The sequence below is a fragment of the Vipera ursinii genome (assembly GCF_947247035.1).
Source record: "Vipera ursinii genome assembly, chromosome: 9".
In the NCBI taxonomy this organism is placed as follows: domain Eukaryota; kingdom Metazoa; phylum Chordata; class Lepidosauria; order Squamata; family Viperidae; genus Vipera; species Vipera ursinii.
In genome coordinates, this window is record NC_139523.1 from 10855438 (window position 1) to 10877486 (window position 22049).

Genomic DNA, 22049 nt, shown 5'->3' on the forward strand with positions numbered 1-22049 from the left:
GCAGAAAAGGCAACCTGGATGCGGCCTTTCCAGCATACGGGTTCTTGAGCCGGCCCCGCTTTTGTTTATCTCAGGGTGAAGGCGGGGTTAGCGCTGGCGACGCCCGCAGTCAGCTGAGCGGGTGCCGGCTACCTTTCCAAGGCGCTTGAGGGGCGGTAAGTGAGGAGGAGACCCCGCGGCCTCCAGCAAAGAGTCTCAATCTGCCCGAGAGGGTCGCAACCCGGTGCTAGCGCTGGCCGGCGTGGGTGTATCGCAGATTGGAGAGCCGCGGGTCGCCCGAACTATTTCCTCCCAGAAAGAGGGCCTGCGCGTTTGGAGAGCCGTTCTCACGACGCGCTTAACTCGGGGACTGAATGAATCCCTTGGGGGGGGGGGTGTCGACTGCTGCGTCGGCGTCCGCCCAATGGCTGACTGGGGAATTCTGGGAGTTGAAGTCCACACCTCTAAACGTGATTAGATTACAAAACTGGTATATTCTATTGGGCGACCCCAAACGGTGTGGAAATGGTTATGGTTCCGTAACTGGGTTTCCCAGTTATATGTAATCGTGATTGATTTAGTAAGGGGATTTTTATTTTTATTTTATTTTTGAGTTGGCCTGACATACAAAAACTACACTAAAATGTGGCTGGCAGGTTTATCACGATTTATGTTGTGTGGACCCAGTGGGTTAATTGAATTAAACAGGATATGTGAGTGGTGCTCTTCTTAGGGTAGGAAATGGGAGTACGGTATTTTATCCACACAATAAAACCAGTATAGAAAAGTAAGAACTATTTCAATAGAACCCAAGTATGCTTTTCAAAAGGCAACTGGACTTTGTTTTTCTTTGAAGATGTTTCGCTTCTCATCCAAAAAGCTTATTCAGTTGCCTTTTGAAAAAGCACCTTTGGGACATCCATGACTGAATTACTGAGAATCTCTATAGACATTTTGGTGTAACAGACTATTTCAGTAGTCTTAATTGCTATGCATCTGGAGAAACTTAATTTCACCTGTGAATACTGTACAGTTCAACTGGGGCACTGAACTTTCCTTGTAAAAGGATGTTTGAAACGTAGCTGTTTTGTTGATATGAAGGCCAGACTTCGTGTTCATTTGGAATAACTTCCACTGCATTAAGCAGAAGTGATTTTCTGAAGAGTATGTATCTGCACACTTGCTTAGGCGGAGAAAGTTTTATCCTGAGTTTGCTGAAAATCTCTCTAGTAAAGGAAGTTGTAAATGGGATATTTTCAATTGTGTGACTATCTGCTTTTGTTAAGAAAAACAATTTGCTGATGATAAAACATTTGCTTAACAGCATATTTTATAGTCAAATGCATCTAGAGCAGGGGTCTTCAAACTTGGCCCTTTTATGACTTGTGGACTTCAACTCCCAGAATTCCTCAGCCAGCATAGCATGCCTGGCTAAGGAATTCTGGGAGTTGAAGTCCACAAGTCATAAAAGGGCCAAGTTTGAAGACCCCTGATCTAGAGACTTAACAGAGCACAGATGAGATATGTGTTTCAGCACCTCTGGATCTCTCTCTGTATTATGGCTAAAAGTATCTGTCAACATTTTTATATGCACCTTGGATTCTAACACTTTGAAAGCAGTAAATACTGTTAGCACATTTTTTAAAAATAATGCATTTAAAATGAAACCAGAGAAAGAAAAATTACATTCATTTTCTTGCCTAGGTTTTTCAGAGGATTAAAATATGTCTGGGTTCCTTGAAAATGTTAGATGCTCTGAGTGTGTTGACTGGGGAGAAAAGCGAAATACAATAGCATCTATCGCAGCTGGTGTGCTGGTGTGTATGTTTAATTCTTATTTGTATACTAACATGCCTTACATTATTAGATAATATAAAAATCTTTATTGTTATACTATGAATATTTGACATGCATAATATGAAAGAATCCATAGGTCATCCTTGAAATTTATTAATTCAGTAAATTTAGAATGCAGCTTATCTTTTAACGTTATTCTATAAAAGTATTGTTACTTGGGGCCAACAAAGTGTTTGTGCTTATTGTAATTTTTCTCATTGTCTCTCAAATATTATTATTTTAATGTCTTATCAGAGTAGGGATAAAAGATGAGCATTGTGTTGATGATGCTGATAATGGGAATGTGTTCAGTTTTTTACAGGGTGGTGGATTATAATAGATGCAGCTGTCAAATATCCACATTCAGAACAGTTCAATCATTCATACCATACTTGTGGAGTTATAGCTACGGTTGCATTCCTAATGTAAGTAATATTTCCATCCCAGTGTTAAAAATCTTTCTTTAGAATTTATTTGAAATATATGTTCCAATCTAATACCTGATATTCAACATCTAATTGAATGTTTTGTACTTTAATCAGACTGAATACACATTCCACTTAACCAAGCCCTGTGTTTATTTTGTTATGGGATACAGCTGTCTTAGGATAAATGATTTTTATGGGTAATGGGCTGAGACTGCTTGGAGTTTAGGTAGAACATCAGGAAGGCTACATATTGCCCATGGGGGTCCCAGTTTCAGATGAAAATTCCTTATTGGGGACCACATTGCCATAGTATTGGAAAAATTGGGCTCAGAAGTGCCTGAAGGCTAACTTGTGTCAGGAAAATGCCAGATGGCACTACCAAGTTTTTGCCTTCACCCTTCTTCCTTTTGCAACATAGGGATAATAATTCTGGTCTGCCTCATGCTATTACTGCAAGAAAGGCAACAATAAAATGCAAAGTTAAAGAACATTTCAGACACTTTGAAATGCCATCAGTTACTGAATTTTCAATGCTCATGCCAAATTCAATTCTGTGTTTGTGTAGGATCAATGCCGTCTCCAATGGTCAGGTGCGTGGGGACAGTTACAGCGAAGGGTGCCTTGGGCAAACAGGTGAGCCTATTTTTCCTCTTATTATTATTTATAGCACAATTGAAAGAAAACTTTTTTTAAAAAAATGCTGACAGCCTCTTTCCCACCTATTTAAAAATTTAATTTTTGTCATGAATGAGAAGTATCAGCCCTCCTTTATTCTGTTCGTTTAACAAGTTGGAGTATAATATTCCTAACTTTACAGAGAAAATTCAGTTACATTTTGAAATGATGTATCTACCATTTTATTTTCTCATATATATTTTGAGACCCAATTCTCCTATCTTAGCAATTTATGCTAAGGTCCAATTGATTTAGATCATGGTTTTGTTCCCTGTGCTTCTGGGAAAATAACTGTTTTTAAAATGGGTTCCAATAATTAGGCTACCTATGTAGCTGTTTTGGTTATGCAGAGGACTGGAGATAGATCTTCCCAGCCCAGTATTAGATTCTCAAAATAAGCTTTTAAGGAGATGCAGCGAAAAATGTTTTGTTTCCCTAAAGGGATGTGTTTGAAATGTACGTTTGTACATTTGGGGGTGGGGATAGATTTTTAGGGTTTTGATCCTATAATATTCTGAACATTCCCTAGGTGTTACCATACCAACAAGAAAATCAGTTTGTGTCATATATGAAAAATGTTGAATTTGTTTATTTTGAAAATAATGTGGTTATCTTTGTTTACATTAAGGTGCTCGCATCTGGCTGTTCATCGGTTTTATGTTGGCATTTGGATCCCTGATTGCATCAATGTGGGTTCTCTTTGGAGGCTATGTTATTAATGGTAAGAAAGCTGCCCGTGAAATATTGTTTAATTGTAGCCTTCTCTGGAAAAGGACTGTATCTTTTTTCTCTGTGTCAAGCTCTTCTAACATTCCACTGGAAATAAGAAATCACGGCATTGTATAAAGCTCTTCTCTTATATAAAGATAGTTCTTTCCTAGAGGCTCAACACAATTATATTACCACTGTCTTTTTCTTTAATATTTTTAGGCTGTGTTCAAGAAATCTAATATACTTATAGCATAAACCACTGAGTTTTAAATATACACAAATCATATTGTGCTTTAATGTTATATGAACATGGCTTCAGAGAATCCTGAGTTGTGACAGCTCATTCTTAACATCATTGTAGAAACTACTGTATATATAAAAAAATATTCTTTAGAATGTGATCGTAAGCATATTTACTCTCTTCCCAAGCAGAAAGAGGTTCGCTTTGAGGAAAATTATTTATATTCCATCTTTCTACCATTTCAACATGTATTTGCTGGTTTATTTTTCAGTGTGTAATTACTTATTGTAGTTTGAACTAAACTGCTTTGAACAATATTTTAATTGTCAAAAGGCTAGCAAAAATAGTTTGCAAATCATTTAATCATGTCAGAAAAACAGTTATCAAATTTTGCAAGTAAATAAATTCCTAAATAAACTGTTGAATACATTCCTAAAAACTGTTTGCCAGATTCTGATAAGAATGGCACCATCAGAAGCCATCTATTAATGCTTTTAGCATTGAGAAAATAAACTGCACTGGTGTGGGAAGATGCTAATAATAAACTTCAGGAGTCTGATAAAATAACTCTTTTTCCACAGACAAACCAGACAAACCACCGGTTTATCCAGGAATAGCAGTCTTCTTTCAAAATGCTTTTATTTTCTTTGGGTAAGAATGCTTTCCATTCTTTATTTGGATTTATTATGTACATTATTATGCTCATCTATTATTTATTATGATAATCTATTATATCAACCTGGATATTTCTGGAAGTCCTGTGTAAGGGGTTGTTAAAAAAGGTTGGAGGCAGTGGTAAAAAAGAACAAGTTCACGATACTGATATAAATTTTAGCAGTGATATGTGGGGGTATCACCATAAAACTTTAAAAAATTGGAAAACTTTAAAAAAGATTTTTGGGTATATTTATATTTTATTGTTCTCATTTATTTATTTATTTTATTGGATTTATATACCGCCCTTTCCCGAAGGACTCAGGGCGGTTTACAGGGTATTTAAAACAAAGATCGATACAAAAGTTAAAAACAATTTAAAAAGATTAAATCAATCCCTGAAAAAAATAAAAAACCCCAATTAAAATTAAAATTCTCAGCCTGGGCCGGAGAGCCAGGTCTTCAGGTCCCGGCGGAATGAACGAAGGTCGGGGGCAGTCCTGAGCTCCACGGGCAGCTGGTTCCAGAGGGCAGGTGCACCCACTGAGAAGGCCCTCCCCCTGGGTGTTATCTGCCGGCAATCTTTTACCGCCGGTACCCTGAGAAGACCCTCCCTGTGGGAGCGCACTAGACGAAGGGAACTTGATGCTGGCAGCAGGTGTTCCCTCAGATATCCCGGACCCAAGCCATTTAGGGCTTTATAGGTCATCACCAGCACCTTGAATCTCACTTGGAGGGCAACCGGGAGCCAATGCGGCTCGCGGATTAGAGGTGTTATGTGGGAGTATCGGGAAACCCCCATCACAACTCGCGCGGCCGCATTCTGCACCAGCTGAAGCCTCCGAGTGGTCCTCAAGGGCAGCCCCATGTAGAGAGCGTTGCAGTAGTCTAAACGGGAGGTCACGAGCACATGAGTGACTGTGCATTTTATGCTGATTAAAATAACAAAATGCGTACTGAGCTAACAAAACTAATCATAAATATATTTATAGAGTGCCTTTTATTGAGATACATAACAACCAACTGAATTAAAACATTGTATTATCAGAGATGGCCAGTAAATATGAATCTTTACTCAATAAAAGTTTAAAAGCATAAGTAAACAAATCAAATAATACTATCAAACAAGAACCAGCAACAAAATGTGATAAAATAAGATTTTTCCAAAGTTACACTAAGAACGTATTTTCATATATTAATAAAATTGAAGCTTAGCTTGCTCTTTACATCCTTCGTCTGAAATAATATTCAATCTGATTCAAGACAAGGCTGTTCCTCTTTGTCTTTTCCTAGAGAAAATCATCTAAAGAAGTTTTCAAGATAAGGATACCTTATATGCCTAAGAAATTCTTATTTGTCCAAAGAAATGGGGGTGATGCTTGATTTTGGAAATGAGCAAGATTTATGCCAACAATATAAGAGTTTTGGTTTTTTTACAAGCACAGACCAAACTTGCTATTTTACTAAAACTGCTGCACATCCATATTTCAGGTATATAGGCCATAGCAAATAGAAATTATTGACACTACAGATTGCCTTTAGAAACGCAGTTGGACTGAGCATGCCGGAAAGGGTGCAGGCTTCACTCTTTCCTTGATGGTGTCCCAGCTGAGCAGCAAAGTTTTGATTTCAGAGCCTTTTTCTCTTTACATTTCTGTTCCAACAAAACTAAGCTAGATTATCTGAGAAGGACCAGGCTCTCTGAAAAGGGGCAACTTGCACTTATTTGCCTAACTTACACTTCACACTAAGCCATAGGTCCTTCACCTGTAGTTCACTGAACAAAATGTTTGCCTTATTCCCAGAAGGCATTAAGCCAAAATGAAGAACCCTCTTTAAGGGCTTGGCAGTATGAAAGTAGCCATTTACTAACATGGATTTTAAATATACTAAGGGTGCTTTTGGCTGTAAGGCCTATTCAAGCATTGTGATGTGGGTTCATCATACAATACATTTGACATGGAAAAGCAAGGAGATCACGTGTTTCCTTTGGGGGAAAAAATGAGGGGGATTTCTTCCAGTCAATATAGGCCATAAAATGGGAAAAGTTTTATCTGTGTAATATGATTTTACCATCATGGCCTCTTTCCTGGCCTTTATGTCTTCCACACACTGGTTTGCCTTTTCAGCAATCAGAACATTCCCTTATGGCAGGGGTGTCAAACTGGCGGCTTGCAGGCTAGATGCGTCAGGCGCAGGCCATGCCCCCCCGGGCTCCACAAAGGCAAAAAAAGTCACAATATGTCATGTGATGCTATCGAGTTTGACAACCGGGCCTTATGGAGTCTCTCTGCCTGGAAAACAATGTTTCTCAACTTCATCTTTTCAAGATGCTTGGACTTCAACTCCCAGAATTCCCCAGCAAGCAGGTAGGGAATTCTGGGAGCTGAAGTTCACACATCTTAAGTGCTGAAGTTGAGAAACATTTCTGCAAAGTATGGATAGTATATTAATGGCACAGCAAAGCAGTCAAAGTAACTATTGAAAAGACAGAGAACCTGACTAATCTCTGACTGAAGGAAATCTTTTCTCTCTTTTTTTTTTAATATGAGGGTCCTGACATCCATGTAGCTAATAATTTGTCTCTCTTTCTAACAGCGGTCTGGTATTTAAATTTGGTCGCACTGAGGACTTGTGGCAATAAGTGATATGGAGTATCTCACCTGTTATTTTTAATCACCCTTTTGTAATATATAAGTGCTCTGCTATCGGCAAAGAAGAAAACTCTCCACATTTTTGAATCATGATACACATTTCCATTTTTGTTCCCTTGAGACTTTTCTACTCTTGGCTTTTCGACGTTAAATATTGTAGCCTGCAATTAAGCTGAGGTGGAAGAGGAACTCTTACCTCTTACCGAATCTTTTTGTTATACCTTAATATTAATGTATCTTTTACCGTACCTTTATTTGGCGGTGTAAGTGCTGGTTTTTTTTAAATGTGAAATATTTGACTGACAGCATACGTGGAATGCTTGTATGTGATGGTTATTATGTGCATAAAAATGAAGTAGAAATATACTGTTACTATATTTCTAATGTGACTTCCTTCTTGTAGATTCTTGCAAAGTTTTTGAATTTTAGCAAAAGCTTATCCATAATGGAAGACTAACCTTTTCCTCAGATACACGCTCTGTCTTCCCTGCATGGTGTGGTTTTCCAACATATGTGGGAAGTGCTATTTGCAGAAGGCTGTATAAGAAATTTCCAGTGCAACCTTCTGACTTTGCAGGGAAGTCAATTTTCAATTGTGGAAAGGAAACAGTAGTCTGGTTTGTCCATTGGGTTAACTAATATTTTTTTTAATCAAAGCACTCTTAACATAGGATGCTGAGCCAAACCTAAACAAACCATATGATGGTTTAGAGCAGGAGTGTCAAACTGCCGGCCCATGGGCCGGATGCATCACACAGAAGCTACACCCACCCCAGCTCCGGCGGGGGCGGGGGGAGTCATGATACATCGCGACACGTCACGTGATGCAGCGAGTTTGACACCCCTGGCTTAGAGTAATACATGAGCTCCATGATTGTGAAAAGCACTGTATATAAACACAGAATGGTAGGGCTGGACTCAGTTTCACATATAATATTTAATCTTCACCTTCCACTCACATTATGCATTTTAGCCGCCTAGAATGTAAAAAGCACCATTTTTAAAAAAGAAGCACTGAAAGATTAATGTTAGCCTTACAAGCAAGTATTTTATACAAAATGCTTACCAAATATTCTGGCAATTTTAATAAAGCAAATAAGTCTCTTTTCGTGCATTCTTGTGGCATCAGAGAGAAAGTCTCATAGCTTGCTGCCCTCCTGAAGATTGTGTTCAGAATCCAACAGCTAAATGGGGGAACTAGATATAAGAAAAATAAGGTATTTTTTAAAATACTGTTTTCAATAATGCATTCTTAAATGCAACTACTAATTAGGGTGAGTTTACATATAGTAGACAGTTGGTTCTGCCAAAGTGTGAGATATATACAAATCTTTTTTGCTTAACCAAAGTTACTGAATCTCCCTAGGTGGCTAATTAACCTGGTTAGACATAAGCTGTAGCTTACAAACCAAAATGTTTAATTTATTTATTTTATTTGATTTATTTGATTTATATACTGCCCTTCTCCCGAAGGACTCAGGGCGGTGTACAGGGCAATAAAAATAAGAATACAGGATACAAGATTTAAAATTAAATGATTGTGCCCAATGTAGTAAGTTAGTTAAAAACAATGTTAAAACCCCAAACCCATCAGACCAGGCCGGCTTGTTCGAATAGATAAGTTTTTAGATCACGCCGGAAGGTTACTAGGTTTCCACTAATTAACCTGGTTAGACTTAAGCTGTAGCTTACAAACCAAAATTACTAGGTTTCCACAAAACATTAACACCGAATTGAGTAAATTACATTCAAATGGGATCCGATTCTAGAACATCCAAAACAGTGAGAAATATGTAGGGTGATTGTAATATGTTCATATTACATGTATTCAACAATGAGAAAGATTTGGGTTCTACGCTTTTTAATATAGTAGTGTTCAGTATGATCTGCATGGTTTATTTGACCATGATTACTCCAAAAACTGACTACAGTATTGTTAAAATGGAGTAATTTGACTGAATCTGCACAACCCACTAAGCCAAAACCAAACACCACTGTCCATTGGATAAATTTAATCTAGACATTCTGGGACTTATTTCTTTCTTTCTTTTTTTTTTTTTTTTTTTTTTTTTGCTTTAGTTAAAGGACAATGTATGAGTAAAATAGCTCACATCCTAAGACACGGGTCTTCAAACTTGGCCCTTTTATGACTTGTGGACTTCAACTCCCAGAATTCCTCAGCCAGACACTGGCTGAGGAATTCTGGGAGTTGAAGTCCACAAGTCATAAAAGGGTCAAGTTTGAAGACCCGTCCTAAGACATTCAGCTCAGTGTAACCCAGCTGCCAAGAAGCAAAAAGATTTTTATGTAAAGCTGACATTGTGAATCCCAATCTTTTCAAAATGCAACACTGTAAAATATAATCCTACCTCCCAATAAGCTTGATCATCAAAGTATTTTGTTACAGGAGGTGCTTTCCATAATTTGAAAGTTAAAAAGAGACCTATAAAAATAAATTGAAACCAGACATCTGCAATAAATTTCTACAGTTTATCACTGTTAATGACACCTAGCTAAATTATTTTGGCTCTTTTAGCTTCTAATTCTACATCTCCAATTGCCATTTGATACATCCCCTAAGTGTCCCTTGCTTCATCTAGTTTCTCCATCCAACTCTTAGCTGAAGTTCTTTTCTCCCAAAATGTCTTCTGATCCATGAGCATTGGAGATCCCCAGATCCTGCCAAAAGTTGCCATCAATATGCTCATGTAACAGGATGGGAAATAATTAAATACATAGATAATTATATTTTAATTTCATTTTAGTGTCTGCTAATTAGTGTACATTTAAAGTGACAAAGTTTTTATTCTATATGTAATTTAATTTAATCACAATTGGATTATAGACTCCTGATGGTACAGTGGTTAGAATGCAGTTGTTAGCTGCGAAGTCGTGTCCGACCCATCGCGACCCCATGGACAATGTTCCTCCAGGCCTTCCTGTCCTTTACCATCTGGAGTCCATTTAAGTTCACACCTACTGCTTCAGTGACTCCATCCAGCCACCTCATTCTCTGTCATCCCCTTCTATTGCCCTCAATCTTTCCCAGCATTAGGCTCTTCTCCACAAGCTAACTCTGCCCACAGCCTGGAATTCGATCATGACGGGCTCAAGGCTGACTCACCCTTCCATCCTTCAGAGGTGAGTAAAATGAGGAGCCAGATTGTTGGGGGCAACATGGTGACATTGTAAACTGGGGTGTCAAACTGCCGGACGCATCACACAGAAGCCGTGCCCACCCATTGCCGGCAATGGCAAAACAGTCCCGATACGTTACGCAATGTCATGTGACATTGCGAGTTTGACATGTCTATTGTAAACCGTCCAGAGAATGCTGTAAAGCAGTGGTTCTCAATGTCAACCACTTAAAGATGAGTGGACATCAAATCCCAGAATTTCCCACTAGCATGAGGTTGAGAAACACTGCTGTAAAACACTATGGGGCAGTGAGTGCCATTGCTATTGCTGTAGTATCGCAACATTCCCCTAGCCATTTTTTAGCTCTTCAAAATACCCTTTTTAGGCATAATTTTTGCCAAGATACAAATACAGATCAGTAAATATATGGCAGGATTTGAAGTATGAAATACCCTATGTATGCTAAGATCCCTACACAAATGTCCAGTTGTGCAAACCTTGGTTTATGAACTATCCAACTTTTAAAATCTCAGGCTTTCTTGTCCTCATCATAAGGAATGGTGAAAACATTCCAAAAAAAAAATCCATCAGCCACCCCATCTGACAAACTCCCAAGTGTTCTAGAAATTCAGCTTCTTTTATCAGAAAAAAAATCTGTCCTATGTTAACTTCACTGAATTCAGATTTTAATACACATTTTAGAGGCATGGTTTATCCTGTAAAGCAGAGGTCCATAACCTATAGGCCACTGGGCTGTGTAAGTGGCTGGCCAGTACATGTGCGCATGCATGCTTATCCTCGCGCTGGCGCTAGCCTCGGCGCAACCTTGGGTGTGACTCATGCTGGTACTAGCCTCGCCACGACCCTCGCACCGGCGCTAGTCTCAGCGTGACCCTTGGCACGAACCTCACGGCGGCACTAGCCATGGTGTGACCCTCCGCCAGTGCTAGCAGCCCCATTTATGGAGGGCGCATGGTCACGGCCCCGTTCACGCGTATGCGCACACAGCTACATTTGGGTGAGAGCATGCGCGCGTAAAGGTGTCTGCCCATCCCTTTGCCACTAGGCTGCCAACCCAGAAAGTTGGTGAGCCCTGCTGTAAAGGTTGGACAATCTTGGAGGACAATTGCAGACCCAATAAAACACTTGTTACTGGCGCTCTACTGGCAGAGAAGTGATTTTGGGATACAGACCTGTAATCAGACCGCCAAACAGACTGAGGCATAGGCTCAAGCTGAGTACACCAACTTCAATTAAAGCTGAATAACCAAACCTGCAATAAATCATAAAGGCAAAGAAGCATTCAAAAGTCAAGAAGGAAAATAAAAGACACCTTCTGTTTTCTAAACAGGGACTTTTGCTGGTCTTTACAAACTGTTCCATTAATTTCTAAACTTTCTTTCTTAAGGACACTGTTTCATATCTCCTGCATGCTGGGTGTGGAGCACTCAGGAGTTCTAGAGATCCTGAATATTTCCCTAGAGCTGCTTAAACTGAGTGTCCCCTGAAACACTTAATTCTACTGCAGCTGTGCAAAGATAATGGAGATCAGTCCTAGCGGGTCCGCTATTTATTTATTTATTTTATTACATTTATTACATTATTTTATTGAGTTTTGATTTCCCCTATCTTGTAGGGGAAATCAAAACTCAATAAAATAATGTCAAAAACAAGAACATAGATGAACTCCCAAATCGTTTTTCCAAAACTTTAAGGTAGTTCTAGGTTTGTGAGATTAGAGTGGTTAAGTCACCTAAGGACTTCCATGTTTGTAAGTCGAAGTTATACAGGATAGACCTCGACTTACAACAGTTCATTTAGTGACCATTCAAAGTTACAATGGCACTGAACAATGTGACTTATGACCATTTTTCACAGTTGTGGCCTTTGCAACATCCCCGTGATCCTATGATCAAAATTCAGATGTTTGGCAACTGGTTCATATTTATGATCGGCGCTGAGTCCCTGGGTTATGTAATCAGCTTTTGCAACCTTCTGACAAACAAAGACAGTGGGGAAGCCAGATTCACTTAACAACCGGGTTACTAACTTACCAACTGCAGTGATTCACTTAATAACTGTGGCAAGGAAGGTTGTAAAATGGGACAAAACTCACTTAACAAATGTCTCACTTAACAACATACATTGTAGGCTCAATTGTGGTCGTACATCGAGGATTACCTGTATATGAGTCTTTACAGACTGATGTAGACTAATCCAGCCAGAGTTTAGTTCTTTATTTGCTTATATCCAATAAACAGAATCTTGCCAGACTAAACCAATACTATTCTCTAATGGGTATACCCTGAGAGATCCTGATTCTGTTCCAGTCCAGCTCCAATCTGTGCTACTACTTGTCCTGCCCTCCTCCTTGGAATGTCCCCCCCCACCTCCTGGGAAACTACCTTTTAAACTACCTTTTGACATCACACCTCTGCAGGCATCCTCACTCACCTGATTATACAACATGTAAACTGACTATCAACCAAGGATTCTTAAAGTTGATCAAGGGTAATAAAAAACTGACAGATTTAGCTTACACTGAGAGGTTCTTGCTGTGGCTTATTAGGACGAGAACAATGTGGGTTATCCCTCCAAGCAAACTGGGCAAGCCAAAAGTGTAATGAACTCCACAAGTATCATGGATCTTGAGTGCTGGATCCAAACGTTCCTGAGTTTGATAGGAAGAGGAATGTAGAAAAGGCAAACACACAATAAGGTTTTTGTACTAGAAGTTACAACCATTAGTGTTTATGTATAAACATATAGCCTATCCTCTTATTAATTTTTAACAGTCCCAAAGTAGGGCTTTAAACAGAACTGTCTGCACGCCTCTTTCCACAGAAACGTGGAATGCAGAGGCCTTGGCTACGTGGACTGTGTGAGCCTCTTCATAACTATGGAGAAGACTAGCACACGTCCAAGACATATTCAAGAAATTTTCCTCAAGAAACCTGGAATTATAAAGCATCCCAGCTGCTTGTTCCATGACCAGCAATGAAAAGGTATAAAACAGGGAGGGTTACCTGTAAACAGGCTTTGCCGAGGACACAAACTGTGCCTGCTGCCAGACCCAAAACCATTGCAATCCAAGGCTGTTGGATGTCAGAAGCGGAGAAACCAAGAGCAATCCCACCTGCTAGTGTAGCATTCTGGATGTGAGCCTGGACAACAAACAAACAAAAAACCAAATCGAAGCCTGAGTTAAGCTGGGTGACTGCTTTCTGTTCATGAAAGGCAAAATAGCCTTGGAGTCTCTGGAACCAGGATTTTATTTATGTACTCTTCTGCCTTTCCAGGAGGTCAAGGTTGTACAGATGGTTTCTCCCTTTATCTTTGTGAAGGAATGTAGAGCTGGGCCTAAGGGAATGGGGAAGGAATGAGTGAATCATTAAGGGGGGACTTGGATGATACTCTCCTGAGAAAGAGGAAAGAAACTCAAACTAGTCACAACCTAATTTATTTATTTATTTATTTTAATTCCATTTATATCCCGCCCTTCTCCGAAGACTCAGGGCGGCTTACAAGCTTAGCAGTAGCCTTCATTCTATGTATATGCCTGCTTATTAGGGCTTTCGCCCCCCCCCCCTCAAGCGGCATTATTACAAAGTCAGCTTAATTGCCCCCAACAATCTGGGTCCTCATTTTACCTACCTCGGAAGGATGGAAGGCTGAGTCAACCTTGAGCCTGGTGGGACTCGAACCTGCACTAATTGCAGGCAGCTGGTGTTACTTAAGGAGGCATTAGCCCACTGCTCCACCAAGGCTCTTCACCAATGATCTGTCCTCGCTCATTTTAAACCAAGGGTCTTCAAACTTGGCCCTTTTATGACTTGTGAACTTCAACTCCCAGAATTCCTTAGCCAGACATGCTGGCTGAGGAATTCTGGGAGTTGAAGTCCACAAGTCATAAAAGGGCCAAGTTTGAAGACCCCTGTCCTCGCTCATTTTAAACCAAGGGTCTTCAAACTTGGCCCTTTTATGACTTGTGAACTTCAACTCCCAGAATTCCTTAGCCAGACATGCTGGCTGAGGAATTCTGGGAGTTGAAGTCCACAAGTCATAAAAGGGCCAAGTTTGAAGACCCCTGTCCTCGCTCATTTTAAACCAAGGGTCTTCAAACTTGGCCCTTTTATGACTTGTGAACTTCAAATCCCAGAATTCCTTAGCCAGACACGCTGGCTGAGGAATTCTGGGAGTTGAAGTCCACAAGTCATAAAAGGGCCAAGTTTGAAGACCCCCCGTTTTAAACCAACATTTTTCAACCTAAGCAACTTTAAGACATGTCAACTTCAACTCCCAGAATTCCCTAGCCAGCATAGCTGGCTAGGGAATTCTGGGAGTTGAAGTCCACATGTCTTAAAGTTGTTTAGGTTGAGAAACACAGTTCTAAACCAATGTTGTGCGACTTGACCCTGTCAAGACCCACTGGGATGGCAACTTCTCGCCTCGACATTTGGAGGGCCACAGGATCAAGAATGTGGCTCTTCTGATGGAGAAAGCAAGTCCTTCTGTCTCACCATGCTGAGTTTTCCATTTCTGCTGGTTGCCACTGAGAGCAAAAAAGCGGCAATGGTACTTGTGGCCATCGCAAAGTAGGTGTTGTAGATGGCAGTCCATTTTTTGTCTTCTTCCTCGATCAGGGCAGAATTGAAGCTGGGCCACAAGATCCAGAGAAAGAGAGTACCTGGTAAACCACAAAGAAGAACAATGGTTAAACTGTCAAATCCAGCAGAGCTCCAGTTTTCAGCAGTATGGGAGGAGAGCCATTGCTAGTCTATGGCCGTAAAAATCAGGAGTCTGGAAGCACTTTCTTTAAATAATAGCTTCTGTAAGCTGCAGCCTCTTAATAAAAGTTGACAAAGTGCTATCTCAGCTTCCAGTTTTTAGCAGTCTCTTTCACCTCGCTAGCAGGGGGTTGGACTAGAAGACCTCCAAGGTTCCTGTTATGCTGATAAGGCCGAGCATTATGCACCATGCCCATAGAGAATGCTGAACTCAAGCAGATGTATCCTCTCAAATCCAATCAATGTTTACAGTTTGCCATTCCTTGCCACTTCTCCAAAGACACAGACCTAGAGGGAGTGTCTGATTTTATAAGGAATGGAGACATGTAGTCCAGGAGTATGTAATTTTATCAAGCCTATGGCTTGCTTCTGCTTATCATAGCACTTCCGAACCGTTGTGAATCCCACCACTGGCCTTCCCCACACCCTCTGCGGCATCCCTGCACTCCTTATGTAGAACTCCTGCTGCCTGCTGCTTAAGAACCAGCATATCTTGGGGTTATGATGGCAATTGGCAGTGCTGGGATTGCTGTTGCTAAGTGATGCAGCCATGCGATGTTGCACTGTATGACCGCACCACCCAAGGACTATTATAAATATTAAGCAAAATTTTAAATAAAGAGCATCTCCCTGGATTGTTAATTCTTACTATACGTTTTCAAGAAGAGACATTTTCAGTTAACACGGAGAGGCTGATAAGTTGCATGCAAGATCCAGATGCCAGTTGGATGGGTGTTCCCTGTCCTTGACCTTCTAGAAAGAAGGAAGCCTGCTTATCTCTTGGAACAGAAAGCGCTGCCTCAGAGCTCTTTCTAAGATAGGTTGCTCAGAGCAGAGTCATAATCCTCCCCAGGCAGGGATCTCTGCCAAAATGTAAATAATTATCAACAGACTAGGGCTCAGTTTTACAGCTCCATCGGCATTCTCTTTCATGATCTGTCCATTTATCTGTAACTGTACTTGGACAGTATGCTAATCCTTAATTAAAGGAACCACGGACAAAGGTATCTACAGGGTATGTTCGAGGGAAAAATCAAGATAACCAGAACCGTATGATCAAAGCTCCGCCTGTTTTTTGTGTGTGTCATACAGAACGGGGATAAAAACACGCAGAACTTGAATTGCACTGTTGTGGCTAATTATCTTAACTTCTCTGACCGTGCCTTGCAAACATCCTTGATGGATTTAGTAATGATCTGTAGAAATAACCAATGCTAAGCCAGTTCAAAAGCTCTTTTATACTTGCTAAATTATCTAATCAGTACTGGGTGGCTGCTTCATCTAACGGCTTTTTCATCAGCCAGCCTTCTACATTATTGTAAGTGCAAGGGAGAATCAATAGCAGAGCAGTGGAAGAGGAGTGACTGAAGGAATGTGGGATGTTCACTCCAGAGAAAAGGCAATTGTTTGAAGGTGTGATAACCGTCTCCAGCTATTTAAAAAGAAGCTGCAAAGAGGATGACCAACTCTTTCCTATGGCCATAGAAACCAGGACCAGAAATAACAAGCAGGCTGTAACAGATTCAACTACCTAAATCAGTCTTTCTCAACCTTGGCAACTTTAAAAAGTTTGGACTTCAGCTGCCAGAAAGTTGAAGTCCACACAGCTTAAGGTTGTCAAGGTTAAGAAACACTGACCCAGATTTCCTTGACAGAAAGCTTTGTACAAGAGTAGAAAATCTATTAACTGAGATTATCAGTTCTCCATCTTTGGAGATTTTTTAAGTAGTGGTTAGACCAAGTGTTGTGTAGTGGGTCCGATGCAAGGAAGAGACGCCAGCCGGTGTGTGAGTTCAGCTCTTTATTGGATGGGGGGTAGCGAACTGAGGGATGAAGGTTACCTGGCCTCCTTAAATACCCAGCCAGGTAAGCGGACAGCCAATGGAGTTGGCCCTAGGTTTCCCGCTGAAACTGGGTTTCCCGCCAAAACCGTTCAGGCCAACGCCCCCTGGTGGCTGTTGCTATGCAGGTGCCTGCATACATAACACCAAGGGCAGGAATGCTGGCTCAGGAATTCTGGGAGTTGAGGTCCATGAGTCATAAAAGAGCTGAGGTTGCCTACCCCTGACCAAGGGTCTTCAAACCTGGCAACTTTAACACTTGTGGACTTCAACTCCCAGAATTCCTCAGCCAGCCAGGAAGTTTGAAGACCCCTGGGTTGCTTTCAAAAGCCTTGGTTTTCTCACACTCTGCAGATCTTCCCCAATTCTGCAGTTCTGTGGTGAGCAAATTTTTGCCCTTTCATTTTTTAAGCGTATCTATGTGTGATCCATCTGAAATAACAAGTACAGGTAGTCCTTGATTTATGACTACAATTGGGACCAGAATTTTCATTGTTAAGCAAGGCAAGTATTAAGTGAACCATGCCCAGTTTTACGTTCTTTGCCATGTTGTTAAGCAAACCACTGCAGTTGTTAAGTGAATCAGCCAGCCATTAACTGAATCCAGATTCTCCCATTGACTTTGCTTGACAGGCGTCAGCTGGGAAAGTCAGATATGATCACATGACCCTAGGATGCTGCATTCATTGTAAATCATGCTGGTTGCCAAGAACCCAAATTTTGATAACACGACTTTGGGGAGGCTGCAGTGGCTGTAAGTGCAAGGATTGGTCATAAGTCTTTTTTTTTCAGTGCTGTTGTAACTTTGAATGGTTGTTAAATGAATGATTGTTAGGTTGACAGCTACTTGTACACTGTCTTGCAGCATAGCCCTTCCCTTTTAATATTATTCTTATATTTCCTTTTTAAGTCCAGCTAATGATTGGAGAGTGGTCCTTAGTCTTTTGCAAACCTCTGGGTTTCCACAATCAGTCTCTTGAGGATCCAAGCACCAAGGCACTCGCAAATCTGAAAAGTGGGCTTGAATCCAGATTGGAACAGATCTAATGTCTTCCATAAAAGCCAGGAACTGCGTCACCATTACTATCAATACACTCTCCATGTTAGCAGCTAAATTGCCAGAGTCATGCTGAAATAAGAGACCAAATTCAAATGTCAACTGCTGAGCAATATGTCCTACGCTGGATGCCATGCATACAGCTAGCCAAAACAGGAACCTCCTAATTTGGTGGGCATGCATTAGATTCAGCCCCAGGAAGAACACCCTTTGACCTTTTCTCTTGCCCAAAGCAAACTGCTTACCCAGCACCGCAAACATATCCGAGATGGGCCTGGATCTTTCCTTCTCGGATTTCCGACTCAGTGAGGAGTGGTGGAGCGTCCAGGAGACCATTAAGCCAAAATAGGCCCCGAATAAGTGGACGTGCATCATGCTGACGTGGCTCTGGATCTGTGGACAGCAAAAGCAGTTCGCCATTTCCTATGTGGTCAAGATGGAGGGTGATTTCTATGTGCCAGCCTGTAGTGACCGAATATAAGGAAGGAAAACAACTAAAGGGGTGGTTGATCTTTCTTTTTTGGAATTGCTCCCCTGGGCATTTTAAATTCATTCTCTACCCCAGTGTTTTTCAACCTCAGCAGCTTTAAGCTGTGTGGACTTCAACTCCCAGAATTCTGGCTGGGGGATTCTGGGTCTGGCAACACAGCACTAAGTAATCAATAACGGTTTCTAGTCCACCCTGGCTGGCTCCTACAACATGCTAAATCACACCCAGAGCAATTTTTCTTATTAGTGCAAGATCCCTGTCCTTATCACTTTTATTTTTATTTTTTTTTAAAAAACAAAACAAGAAAAAAGCTGAAAATATGGAATATCTACAATAAAATATGAAATCTCCAGCTAGCCAGCCAACTAGTCCCTCCCACATCCAGAATATGCCATTCCTTTTGCCCTTTCCAAAGACATGTCAGCGTTGAAAAGTAAAGACATTTAAGATAAGATAATCTTTATAACCTTTATTGTCATTTTTTACTGTGGGCACAACGGCACACATCAAAAATGAAATTTAGTTGCCCGCTAATCTGCAATTTCATCTGCAATTCCATTGTTCCTCCCCTTTTATCATAAACTGCAGCTCACAGCTTACAAATTACAATAAAGGTAGTTCTTGACTTATAACAGTTCATTTAGTGACCACTCAAAGTTACAATGGCAATGAAAAAAGTGACTTATGATCATTTTTCACACTTATGACCATTGCAGCATCCCCAGGGTCATTAGATTTACATTCGGATGCTTGGCAACTGACTCACATTTATGACAGTTGCAATGTCCCAGGGTCACGTGATCCCCTTTTGAGACCTTCTGACAAGCAAAGTCAATGGGGAAAGCAGATTCACTTAACAACCGTGCTACTAATTTAAGAACTGCAGCAATTCACTTAACAAATGTGGCGAGAAAAGATGTAAAATGGGGCAAAACTCATATAGAGCCTTGGTGGAGCAGTGGGCTAATGCCTCCTTAAGTAACACCAGCTGCCTGCAATTAGTGCAGGTTCGCATCCCACCAGGCTCAAGGTTGACTCAGCCTTCCATCCTTCCGAGGTAGGTAAAATGAGGACCCAGATTGTTGGGGGCAATTAAGCTGACTTTGTAATAATGCCGCTTGGGGTGTGTGTGAAAGCCCTAATAAGCAGGCATATACATAGAATGAAGGCTACTGCTAAGCTTGTAAGCTGCCCTGAGTCTTCGGAGAAGGGCGGGATATAAATGGAATTAAAATAAATAAAATAAATTTAACAAATTTCTCACCTAGCAATCTAGGTTTTGGTCTCAATTATGGTCGTACGTTGAGGACTACCTGTATCCTGTTTACACTGTACGCAAAGTCAGAATCAAGTTGCCCAATGATAGATTAACCTGACCAGTCAATTTGATACACATTGTAAAATAAGGTGAAGTATGAACTAGGCAAACTAGGTTTGAATAAATTCTGCAAAAGAACAGCTTTGTACCTGCAGAATATTCACAGCCACCCATCTATTGACGGTGAAGATGGTCACTTCCACCACATCCATCCAGATCAACTGCATGAGATTGGCTTTGCCAAGTATTGCTCCAGTTGAAATCAGCACTGTGGTGATGCTCATAATAGCAGTTAAAATGCTGGTGGGAAGAAAGAGAGAGGCACACAGAGAGAGACAGAGAGACAGAGACAGACAAAGAGGAGGAGGAGGAGGAGGAGGAGGAGGAGGAGGAGGAGGAGGAGGAGGAGGAGAAGAAAATCAGCAGGATTTTATGAGATGGTGAGATTCTTTTCCAATCAGATCTAGAGTTTTCTACTTTTCCTATTGTGATTTTCCTGAATGAGTGTGCATTCCAGAGCCAGGGGAATTCTGGGAGTTGCCCAGGTTAAGAAACATTGCCCTAAGATAACGTTCCCTCAGAAGTGTATTTACAGAATTAAGAGCCCTAATAATACAACTGTTACATACATTGCAAACCTATGAGGATCCTGTAACCACAAGAAATCAATAAGTCCCTATATTGATGATGGTGTAATGAACGTCACAGTGCCCCTGATCAATCAGAACACTTGTTTTCAAAAATGACTGCTCAATTGAAACAGAAGAGTTTGCAAACTTGCAAAGTTGGATGAGGAAGCATTTGCATTTGCATGGAGGAACATTGTTCCCTCAAAGCTAGGGGGAAATGTCAAAAATAGATTAGCGTAAGTACATAACACCTCTCACATCGCAGCCCCAAATCCACAGCAGTCCTCATCTCATTCCAAATCTTAAATTTGGTTCTTGACCATAAAAGAGCTCATTTTGTCTTTTGATGCCTAAGACGAGACCGTTAAAAGGGAAAAAAACAGAACAATTTATGTGCGTTGTTGGTATTGTTTTGAACAGAAAGGAATTTGACTTTTTTTTAAGCAGGTGTCAAAAGTGGTTTACGCTACTGATGAGATGCAAATAGTAGGTGCTGCCTTCATGGTGAGGTGCACATACATTAATCCACTCACCCACACATTCTGGGGCAAATGCCTGAGTGTGCACAGGGACTGAAGTGTAATCTATCAGGGAAGAAGATGGAGTGCCTAATTAAAAGGGAGACAGGGTCATTAATTTTGAAATCATAAATAAGATGGGCATCTGTGCAAAGCTAATATTTAATCAGACTTATTGCCTCTTGGGTTCAACGGTTTGGAAGGAAGCCATCCTTTGGAGGTGCAGAGGGGCAGTTAGATGCATAGGAACTCATGGTGGCCGTCCACAGTGGGCTTCTTCCCGGGGGTGTCCACAGAGAGTCAAAAAATCAAGATGGGGGCTACAAATGAAACCCACTCACCCTTTTTATAGGCATCAAAGAAATGTTACGGATGTAAAAGGGGGCAAGGCTGCAACCCACCCCTGTGGGTCTCCTGCTTCTCCTCCCCCTCGCCCCCCCCCCCGGAACCTGACACCCCTAGGTTCATCCCAAAAGTCCAACCAGCCTCTCTGGGTCTCCTTGATCTGTAAAATAAAGGTAAAGGTTTTCCCCCTCCAGTCATGTCTAGTTCTAGAGCAGGGGTCCCCAACCCCTGGTCCGTGGACCAGTACCGGGCCGCGGCATGCCAGCAACCGGTCCACACCAACAAGCAAAGCCCCATCCTTGGGATGAAGGCAGCACAAAAAAACCATACACTCTCCAGTCCGTGGAGAAACCTTTCTCCATGGAACTAGTCCCTGGTGTCCAAAAGGTTGGGGACCTCTGCTCTAGAGGGCAGTGCTCATCTCTGTTTCTTAGCTAAGGGAGGCAACATTGTCCCAAGGACATTTCCATGGTCATGTGGCCAGCATGAGCATACGCCAAGGCACATGGAACGCTGTTACTTTCCCACCAAAGTGGTATGTATGTATGTATGTATGTATGTATGTATGTATGTATGTATTTATTTATTTATTTATTTATTTATTTATTTATTTATTTATTTATTGGGACTTATATGCTGCCCTATCTCCGGAAGGACTCAGAGCGGCTAACAACAATAAAAACAACAATACAAAAGTTAAAAGAAATTAAATTAAACAGCCCCAATAAATAACTTAAACTAAACAATT

At 40.9% G+C, this 22049-nt stretch overlaps 2 protein-coding genes across 5 annotated transcripts in view; one reads left to right on the forward strand and one right to left on the reverse strand.

Moving 5' to 3' along the window:
• Positions 1-7550, forward strand: TMEM50A (transmembrane protein 50A). The gene is made up of 7 exons (XM_083369830.1): positions 1-155; positions 1684-1796; positions 2128-2240; positions 2809-2876; positions 3547-3639; positions 4452-4521; positions 7123-7550. Exons 2-7 carry the CDS (start codon positions 1704-1706, stop codon positions 7166-7168), a joined length of 483 nt encoding a protein of 160 aa, XP_083225956.1. The 5' UTR covers positions 1-155; positions 1684-1703; the 3' UTR covers positions 7169-7550.
• RHCE (Rh blood group CcEe antigens) overlaps positions 3638-22049 on the reverse strand; it is a 25142-nt gene continuing 6730 nt past the window's right edge. Inside the window, exons 3-11 of one of the 4 annotated variants that reach the window (XR_014493318.1) lie at positions 19959-20109; positions 18247-18394; positions 14837-15003; positions 13343-13480; positions 12857-12987; positions 11510-11589; positions 9548-9621; positions 8245-8375; positions 3638-3734 (exon numbers count right to left, since the gene is read on the reverse strand). Coding sequence is in view for 2 of the 4 variants with exons in the window: in XM_083369773.1 (XP_083225899.1) it covers positions 9286-9319; positions 9528-9621; positions 11510-11589; positions 12857-12987; positions 13343-13480; positions 14837-15003; positions 18247-18394; positions 19959-20109 (943 nt within the window). In the remaining 2 variants the exon portion in view is untranslated. The other 3 variants (XR_014493319.1, XM_083369774.1, XM_083369773.1) reach the window with 3 other exon arrangements.

Excerpts from the sequence above, each read along its gene's own strand:
- TMEM50A (XM_083369830.1), top strand. The coding sequence starts at position 1,704 with ATGTCTGGGTTCCTTGAAAATGTTAGATGCTCTGAGTGTGTTGACTGG. Across the intron at positions 1,797-2,127 it reads CTATCGCAGCTGGTGTGCTG|TTTTTTACAGGGTGGTGGAT; the intron begins GTGTGTATGTTT and ends GAATGTGTTCAG. Across the intron at positions 4,522-7,122 it reads AATGCTTTTATTTTCTTTGG|CGGTCTGGTATTTAAATTTG; the intron begins GTAAGAATGCTT and ends TCTTTCTAACAG.